The sequence below is a fragment of the Orbicella faveolata genome, unplaced genomic scaffold, assembly GCF_042242905.1.
Source record: "Orbicella faveolata isolate gen_17 unplaced genomic scaffold, um_ofav_v1 contig_35, whole genome shotgun sequence".
NCBI classification, from domain to species: domain Eukaryota; kingdom Metazoa; phylum Cnidaria; class Anthozoa; order Scleractinia; family Merulinidae; genus Orbicella; species Orbicella faveolata.
This window is the reverse complement of record NW_028301564.1, coordinates 18,005,869-18,016,212: the sequence shown is the minus strand read 5'-3', so window position 1 is coordinate 18,016,212 and position 10,344 is coordinate 18,005,869. Positions and strand designations below refer to the sequence as shown.

The 10,344-nt window shown below is 36.7% G+C and overlaps 1 protein-coding gene across 1 annotated transcript; it reads left to right on the top strand.

Annotated features, from left to right (window-relative positions):
• LOC149103581 (uncharacterized) lies at nucleotides 1-3,025 on the top strand. The gene has a single exon (XM_089274358.1). The coding sequence runs from the start codon at nucleotides 427-429 to the stop codon at nucleotides 1,189-1,191; it is 765 nt and encodes a 254-aa protein (XP_089130484.1). The 5' UTR covers nucleotides 1-426; the 3' UTR covers nucleotides 1,192-3,025.
• The last annotated feature ends 7,319 nt before the right edge of the window (nucleotides 3,026-10,344 follow it).

Below are 10,344 nucleotides of genomic sequence, written 5' to 3'. Positions count from 1 at the left end.
AAAAAGATCTGTTTTCACTCATTGGCTAAAAATTTAATCTAAACTTTTACTTAAAAGACTGGTTTGCTGATTTTCTTACTGAGCACGTGGCATAAACAGAAATTCAGGATTAAAAATATTCAGGTAAATCACTTACGTGAAAACCTACTTCTTGGCGTTGAAAACCCGCATCAAGAACTCCAAACGTGACCTTGATGTGACGTGACGTGACCGGCATCGCGGACGGACGCACTTTTTAGAGCTCCGTCCTTAGCCCGTATTTCCCTCCTCTTGAAACAGTTTTTGGCTCGAAGCGTTACTTGTTTCTCGGTTAGCGTAGACAGTTAACATGGTACATGGGGAACAAAAAGAGAAAAAAAGAGATCCACCAGCCCTAAAGCTCCACAAGCAGTCAACGCGAAGCTTCCACGTGTAAATGGTACGAACATGGATACATCAGACGACATCACTCTTTCGCCAATAACTCTAAATGCTATCATGGATACTCTTAGCTCCCTGGGAGAAACGATGGACAACAACTTCAAGAAGCTTAGAGAAGAAATGGAAATTTTCAAGCAGGATTTAAAGGCCGAAGTCCAAGTGTTGAGAAACACTGTGTCTGAATTAGAAATGGCCGCACAAATGTCTTCGTCCAAGATCGAATCTCTTCAGGAGAGCAACAAGTCGTTGTCGCTGTCGCTGGCCTCTCAGGTAAAAGAAATTGTTACGCTACGAGCAGAATTAAAGAAGGAAAAAGAAAGGGTTTTACATCTGGAAGAGTACTCGGGAAAAGAAAACTTAATATTCAGGAACGTTCCTGAACGCCCAAGCGAGAACTGCAGAGAGCTGATCTTCGACATCATGACCAAAGAAATGGACATAGAAACAAGTCAAATGCGTTGTCATGCTGTACACAGGATGGGAAAATCCATTCAAGGTAGACCTAGACCGATCATTGTCAGATTCGTGTGCAGGGAAGACAAGGAGGTTGTCTTTCGAAAGAGGAATCTATTACAAGAATCTATTCACTTCCCAGATGCACACATAACCTTGGATTACCCGAGTGAAATCCAAGATGAGAGAGCCGTTCTCATCAAGCCGATGCTGAAAGCCCAAGCAAGCGGCACACAAGCGAAGGTTATCGGAAGAACTCTGAAAATTGGAAGTGCGAGCTATACAAGTAAGAATATACCCAAAGAACTATTAGAGTAAGCTTATCTTAACTATACTTGAGGTTAGTACCTTTGAAGCGGACAAGGCAATTGAGGTTGCTCTATAAAACGCAACGCGAATATTAATTTCTCAGGAATGTTTTTTTTTGGGGAGGGGGGGAGGAAAGTCATTGTCTCAGTAAACTGCTCTCTCTTCTTTTTTCTTTGAGAGAGATTTAGCATGGTCAGGTCAAAATGGACCTTAATTCTCTGTTTAGTTAGTCGAAATATTCTTCTGTTACTATTTGTTATTCATCAAAAGCTTTGTGGGTAGCAGAGTGGGGTGGAAAGATTTTCTGTAGTCCTGGAACAAAACACAGCAAAGGTGTCATGATTTTACCGAACCCAAAATATGACATCGATGTGATAAAATTTGAGAAAGACAACCATGGAAGATTAATTGTTATTGATACAAAAATGAATGGCGCAAACTTAGTGCTAATGAACCTTTACCCCCCAAACGACATTTCTCAACAGGTCCAATTTTTCGAAAACGTTGTGAATAAGCTCTCAAATTACGCGGACGAAAACATTATAATTGGCGGTGATTTCAACTGCCCTCTCACCGAGTTGGACAAAATAGGAGGGAAACCTGTAGAAAATAAAAAGCGTGTTAGTGACAAAATTTCCCAATTGTCCGATCTATACTCTTTGCAAGACGTTTGGCGTGAAATGAACCCTTAAAAAAAAAATTTACCTGGAGAGACAAAGCATATGAAGTCCAATGCAGGTTGGACTACTTTTGAGCATCTCAAAACCTTGCTAACCTCGCCAAAGAGTGCAGTATTGTCCACGCACCAGGCTCTGATCACTGTGCGGTCGAACTATTTATTCAGTCAGACTCTCTCGACAAAAAAAGGCTGGGCAGGGATTTTGGAAATTTCACTCATCAGTACTAGAGGATGAAGAGTACATTATTGAACTCAAAGTAAACGTTGAAAACGACAGAAATAAATACTTATATTTAGACGACAAAGGACTTAGATGGGACTTAATGAAAATGGAAGTGCGAGGCTTCACTATCGCTTACGCCAAAGGAAAGCTAAAAAGAAGTGGAATGAGGAAAAAAGTTGCAAGAGCAGCTGAATGAGGTATTGGCCCAGTCTGCACAAGGTAAAAATAATCCACTTTTAAGAACAAAGATACAGAGCACACAAATGCGTCTCAAACGAATAACAGACTAAAAAGGAAAGGGTGCTATCTTGAGAAGCAAAGCAAGATGGGTGGAATACGGTGAGAAGAACACCAGATATTTTCTAAACTTAGAAAAAAAAAAAGGCGAGAAGGAAAACATCATCAAAATGAAATTAAAACATGAAACGGAAACCGAAGATCAGGAGATCATTCAAGGAGAAGACGACAATTTTTACAGAGCTTTATATGAATCGAGTAACATCAACATAGAAACACCGGAGAGCAACACCTTCTTTGAAAACGAGCTCATCAAACCATTAAGCGATGAGAACGCGAATATTTGCGAAGGAAAAATAACTAAGGAAGAGTGCAAAAAAGCTTTAAATGAAATGGGAATAGGTAAATCTCCGGGCTCAGACTTCTGAATTTTATAAACAATTCTGGGATGAAATTGGTGATGGTGTCGTATAAAGTATCAACAACGCCTTTGACAAAGGAGAACTGTCGATTTGTCAGAAAAGAGGCATCATCACTCTTCTACCAAAGAAAGACAAACCCACCGGTGTCCTTAACAACTTACGGCCAGTTACTTTGCTAAATCTGGACTATAAAATTGCTACAAAAGTAATAGCGAATAGATTAGCAAAAGTACAAAATACCTTATATGCAGATAATAAAGTTGTTAAAAAAAAATAAAAAAATGACACTACTCTTCTTCTCAGAGATCTAGATTCAGTACAGACGTTACTTGAGACAGAAAATTTCAGAGGCTGCTCAGGCTTACAACTGAATAAATCAAAAACAGAGGCCATGTGGCTGGGCTGCTGGGCAACAAGGAAAGACACACCATTCGAGTTTCGCTGGCCAGAAAATTCTGTGTATGCTTTAGGTATCCACTTCTCCAACGATAGAAGCAAATGTGAAAGTCTTAATTTTGATAACAAACTAGAAGATTTGGAAAAAATCCTTAACTCCTGGAAAAGGAGGAAACTGACTCTGCTTGGGAAAATCAACATTGTCAAGTCACTTGGGTTGTCTAAACTATTATACTATGCTTCAGTTTTATCATTACCTGAAAATTTCAGCAAAAGGGTTGATAAAACCATATTGGATTTTATATGGAATAACATAAAATGAAAACAAATACATTAATTGGAGACAGGAAGGAAGGTGGATTAAAAATGAGTGAGTTTGAGTCGATGAATAAAGCCTTGAAAGCTTCATTGGTGAGGAGATTTAATACAGAGGTGGATGCGCCGTGGAAAATCATCCCAAATTACATGACTCGACACCCAGGCGGTTTTAAGTTCTTACTATCATGCAGCTATAAAACCAAAGAACTCAATTTAAACAGCATTCCTTGTTTCTATTCAGAAATTCTAAATTGTTGGGAAATGATAAAAAAAATCAAAGCTGAAATAAATCAAGAAAAAACAGATCCATACGATGCCATAATATGGAACAACCATGATATAAAAATCGCAACTAAGCCGAAATTTTATGAATCATGGCACAAGGCGGGTGTTACAAAAATTAAACACCTCTTACACCTTAATAGCGGAAACCTCCTAACGTATTAAGAATTTGTTAACCTTTTCAAAGTTAAATCTAGTTTCACTGTATACTATGGCCTTCTCAGTGCAATTAAAAATGAATGGAAAGTTTCGACTACTGGTAGACAGAGGCAAACAATGAAACAGAACTGGTACGACAATGTAAAAAATCTTTCCATCGCTGCTCTGCACAAAATAATTGTTGAGAACAAATTTCAACCACCTACCAATGAAAACCGAATTATTAGTTACGGAGTGGAGCCTTCTGAAATCCAAAAATTATATAAATGGCCTTTTTCTATTACGGAAAATACAAAGTTAATAATGTTTCAATTCAAGATAAACCCCAATATCATCTACACTAAAGACAAACATAAAGGAGCCAACATAATACCTGATGATTTATGTTATCTATGTAAAAGTAAATAGCACACAATCCAGCATATGTTTTTAAAGTGCTCCCATGTAGCTTTATTTTGGAATGAATTTTCTGACTGGTGGTCGCAAGTCACTAGTGAAAACATTCGGTTACCAGACTCAACAATTTTATACGGACCTACAATCCCACTCAAGCACCATCAACCCCTAAGCTTGGCTTTGTTGGTGGCAGAATCTCTTCTCTTCTCACTGTTTAAGATACAACTTCGAGAAAACATAATGACTGAAAGACTTTGTGCCAGAAATTTTGCCACCACCTACGCCTCAATACGACAAATTATTTTACTTACTTTGTGTCATTGTTGTTTTCAAATTTCTAATCAGTAACGCTTAGCATTAATTTATTTCTATATCTATTGTAGTCCTCAAAGTGCCGTAGTTTTCCTTTTTGCATGGAATTTACTTTACTCTATGTGTTATTGTACTGTGAGTGTTTTCTTCATGAATAAATAAATAAATAAATAATAAAAATAATAATAAAAGAAACGTGACCGCAGCGCTTGGTCACATGACTGCCGTTTGAGGTTGTCACTAAAAACCGCAGTGCTAAATGTCACTATTGTACCCAGTTCTTCCGCAGATGCTACTCGCGCGTTGCGTGAATGTTTTCGTGGAGGATTGTTTATGCTGTGTGGGAAGCCGCTTTGTTTTAATACATTTCGGAACTTTAATAAGAGTTTAAATAAAAGACAGATGTACCCTGCTCAAGCAAAAATAGGTACCGAATAGGTACTTGTGTCTGCTGCAATTTAATGGCATGGAATATCTTTACAGATGGCAGTTCAATGGGCTAATACTTAGCGATACCTGAATTTGTGAGAACTGTCACTTTGGGGAAACTTATGCTGGATTATTTCAAGAATATAGAAACACTGTTGGTTGATTTTGTTGTGGAACTTTATTTTTTGCTAAGTAATCATGATATGTTCTACATAGCCACTCTTGATTGCTGACACTTTTTGTTTTTAAAATATCTTTTTCAGCAGCACGGTTTTATTTTCTTATTTTAGCACCCAGGAAAGCATTGCGTTTATACCACATCTGGTCACAACCACTACAAATATATAATGGGCCCTGGGACACAATGTTATGGAACCTCCATTACGGCAGCCATGTTTTGTATTTTTTCCCTTTCTTGCTTTCTGACATTCAGTGTTTTCATTCTCTTTAGTGGATCAACTTTGCTTATCATTGTTACATTCATAGGTTCGATTCTTTTTAATTGCCTTTCTGGTATTTCTGTATTAGTTCATGTAAGAATTTCATTTTTTTTTTCTGCTCATTAGTCTTGGATTTGCATTTATCATTTTCACCGCTTGCATACATACATACATACATACATACATACATACATACATACATACATACATACATACATACATACATACATACATACATACATACATACATACATACATACATACATACATACATACATACATACATACATACATACATACATACATACATAAACTTTATTTAAGCTCGAATTTCAGAGTAGCTTGATAAGCTAATATTTCCGAGAACAAAATATTTGATAACGAAAAATTAAAATAGAAATTGCTGTTTACATATTTACAATTGACTTACATTAACTAATTGTAATTGTGGTGCTTATTCTAATATTCTTCAAATCAGAATTGCATTTTCTTTTTCTACTACTAGGATGATCTTGTTGGGAAAAAACAGTTTGCCTTGTTAAACTTGAATCACAATAGCTGCTGTTATGGTGCTTATTTCCTGAGTAAGAGCTATTTGGTACTGTTGATACATAGCATACTTCTTTTACATGACCTATATGCATTGCTTTTGGTTGCTGCGATGATGAATGATGTGACTCTATCAAAGTCACTGGTCCAAAATTTACGTGAGATTCTACAATATAAATTTGTGTATTTAGTGATTCTGCAACTGCTTGTATAATAAGTGCAAACACCATGTACCTTGCATTACAGTTACTTATCAAGTAACCATTCCATGAATTCTGAGTATCACTTTCAATACAACGTTCAGGGTTATCTCTTAAGGTATTGAACAGCAGCTTGTCTGATGTGAAAGTGATGATTGGGGTTACCAAGCAATTGATATGATGTGGCTCTAAAAAAAAGCAGTCACCTGCACCTCCCACATCTAGAGCTATCAATCCTAACTGTCCCAATCGAAAGTTAAGCAATGTCAAGGAATTTACTGGCAATTTGTTCTGAATGCCCACATCTTGTAAGGGGCCTGGATTTATTTCAACATCACCTAATCTCAAAAGATTCATTCTTGATATGCAATACCTATTCGAGAGGCAATTTAATTTTTTTTCTAATTTTACCTCAACAACACCTACTAGTTCGCTTTCCTTTTTTTTCACCGCTTCATTGTTGTCAGTCTTTTAAAATTGACAAAGTTGCATTTGTTTAAATACCTTATGTACCATAATTTATTCTCATTCGCCAAGCCGTACAGTCTTGGAGATTTTGGGGTATACTTCTTAAAAACAAACTTAAGCTTCATTCATAGAATTTAGGACCTTTTTCACGCTATTCTAGACGGCTCTCGCTGTATGCGTTGTTTTACTTGTTTAGCTAAAAAAAACTTAAAATTTTTCCCGAAGAATATTTATGGAATTCTCTGAATGGCGGTACGCCAACAATGGAAGCTCCCACAACAAACTTTACAACTGCATGAAAAAATCTGTAAAAAACGATGCTTAGATGGTAGTTGGAGGTTTCGCATCCAAGCGAGTTCGCACCCACATCAACTCATCTAGCGATCAAGTGTTTGCATTTTTGGTCTTTCTCTTACCGAGCAAAAAAAACAACACTTTGGACATAATGAAACAAAATCAAACAAAACATGTTTATTTCTCGTTTTTTAATCAAAAACCTTTCACTCGGCCGTGCTGACACATAGTGCGAATCCTGTGGCTCATTGACAAAATACCTTTAATAAATCTATCACAAAGATAAAAAATAGGTCCGCAAAGCGTTCTTATCTGGGCTTAGATTTACTTTTATTCCATTCAGTTGAAAAGCCAGTTTTAAACGACAGTATTCGGGAGTTAAAGTACCACAAGTGAATAGGTCATCACTAGAAAGATAAAGGTATAAATTTAAATAAATAAGGTAATATTGATTATTAGGTATCAACATAGGTAAGTTGTTATTAATTTTATTGAAGACTGTTTACAGATATCAAATTAACTTGTACATGTACTGTCAAGAGGGTTTGCTGTATTATCTAAGCCAGTTACGTAATAAAGTCAGCAACTGAGAATTCAACAGTTGCTCCCAAATAGACACGTTGTCAATGGTGTCGATTCCACTGAAGTTCTGAATACGTTATGTCATGACTGGAAAGAAATATTGTCACGTGGAATAAGAATAATCAATTTGCATACAGGATGTAGGTTCTTTTGTTGATTGCCAGCTTTAAGATGACGCAAAATGTGGTAAAATGTTACTGTAAATGCAGTAAAAACAATGTAAAAAAACATTGTTCATACAGTCTGTATGCTTCTTTTGATACATGTAGATCCTTGTGATGTCAAAAGTATATGTTGATGATTGACTAGTAGTTTGCATAATAATTTCTGGATAGAAGAGTGCATCCATGTTTGTTTCTGGATTCAATATTAATCTTCAAGTGGCTGTTAGCATACTGTTGTATAAAGAGTTATGTAATAAGTTCTTATGCTCACATGACCTGGTAAAGATGTCTCTCATTTAGGTGTTATAATTGTCTTGTCAAACCCAATACTACTTTGATCGATTGGATCTGTTTTAAAATACAAGAAGATAATAACATATTTTTTATCATGCTATTCACGGTGGGAAGTTAATTAATTAAATGTCATTTGAAGAACACAATGCAACTGTTATCGGCTTTTTGGGGAGAATTTCTTATACACAAATTCATTCACTGTAATCATATTCCTAGTCGTTTTGACCTTGTTGCATATCAGCTTAACGACCACAAATCACGACATGTGCAGTACACCTTTCATTTTGAAAGGACCAGTCCATGTTTGTGAGCAAGACAATTGCAAATATAATAGGCTTTTAAGCTCTTCAATGCTGACCAAAGTGAAAGGGGTATCCCATGCAAATCCTCGAAGTTAAATTAAAAATATGTCAAAGCTGTGCTATGACTTCTTTAAAACTGTAACAAACAACCACTGTAGTAACAATGATGTAATATATCAAGCACGAAAGACCGTGGTTAACCACATTTCCAAATATGAAGAAGAGTGATTAAAATATAACACACAGCTGAGAATATTTGACAAAATTTGAGGTGTTGGAAATGTGATGAAATATGGTCTTCGGTGTTTGACACACAATTATTATACACAAGAGCACCTATCTTCTCAATTGAAACTAAAACTAAGGACAAAAAGGCGACTTAAAATTACAACATCTATGCCAAAGAAGATCAGATATTCAAACACCATCACAGTTATGATTTACATTGTTTAAACTTGATGAGTTAGTGATGAGTTTGAGAAAATTATTTGAAAAAGCTTCTGCAAGTGAATTTTTAAGAGACACATATTGGGCATTGTTTTACATCAAGAGTAAGAATAATGAACGTTGTATTAAATTGCATTACGTTGCATTGAATTTACATTCAGACAAAAACCGAAACTATTCCTCATTGTAAAAGTTAAAGGCAAATATACATTTTTTGTACAGAATTAATATCTTGTAGAACTGTAGAGGCTCGATCCAATAAGCATATTCTGAGAACAATGTCTTCCATTTTATTATAAATTTTAACAATAATCAAGCGAACATAATTTGCAACACACTGCTTACCAACGTTCACCAAAGTGTGCTTCTGTCAGTTCCTTGACTTGTGGCCGGCAGACACAGTGGTTGTTGGATTAGTGTTATTAAATACTGCAGGGCCTGGATTGTTCTCCACATCATTCACTTCCCCTTACGAGCAATGGGATGTAGACAAAATGTAGCCCATCATTTCTGTACATGTCCAGAATTTCAATGTTGTCAAGTAAAACACATTTAGCTAAGACTTGGTAAGAATCCATCCCCGTTGAACATGTGATAAGGCATCCTCCGCTTCCTCGACCGGTATTGTTCAATTGATGTCCCCATACTCGCAGTTAATATTGTCATGTAGTTAACAAACAGCTCCAGTACATGTAGGTTCAGCAGTTTGACTGCATTCACAGCTGCTCAAAATGACTGCACAGTACAAGTACAAGTACATGTACACGATTTACGTGATAACAGTAGAGTCCACTAACTGCCACTCGTTTGTGTAAAGAAGGTGAGTGCTTGCGAAAGCGAATACTTCTCCCGTACAATCCACACTGAACACGAGCCGAGCCTAGATAAGTTAATGGCTTTCGTGAGCAAAACAAATCTTGTGTCGCCGGAGAAATTTTCTCACGAAGATCTAAGTGAAATAACAAAGAGTACACAGTTCTCGAGGGAAGTGCGGAAAGAATGATAAGTAACAAAAACGAGGCAAAGCAATTTAGAAATGGAAAATAACTTACCTTGAAAACTGCAACCAACTCGCGACGGTAAGCTGTGGAAAATATTACATGTACTCAAAACAACAATGGCCGCCGTGTCGAACCTTTACGTCATATAAGCCTACTCAATTCCTCCCAGAAGACCTAGCGATACGCTACACGTAGACAACTAAATTCCGCCGACGGTAGCATAGTGGAGGCTGAAGCCCCCACAAAAACGAAACGATCCCTCACCTAGCAAGCAATAAACACCCTGAGACCAGTTTAAAACGCATCTACTGGAACAAGGGGCGCTTTCCATTAAGAAAAAAAAATCCGGAAATTTCGGTGTCAATTTCTAGGAATTTCGCAGTGTGAAAAAGTTGTTCCGTTTTGTCACAAATTTCGCCTGTGTTGAGGTGCGCGTTGCCTAAAGGGACATCAACATGGCCTCCGACTTGATATTAATGCTAGATGAGCCCTTGGCGGCTGCTGAGGAGGAAATGTTGATTGATTCTGATGATAAAGAAGAAATTTGTATTATAATAGCAACTTTTAT

Excerpts from the sequence above, each read along its gene's own strand:
- LOC149103581 (XM_089274358.1), top strand. The coding sequence starts at position 427 with ATGGATACATCAGACGACATCACTCTTTCGCCAATAACTCTAAATGCT.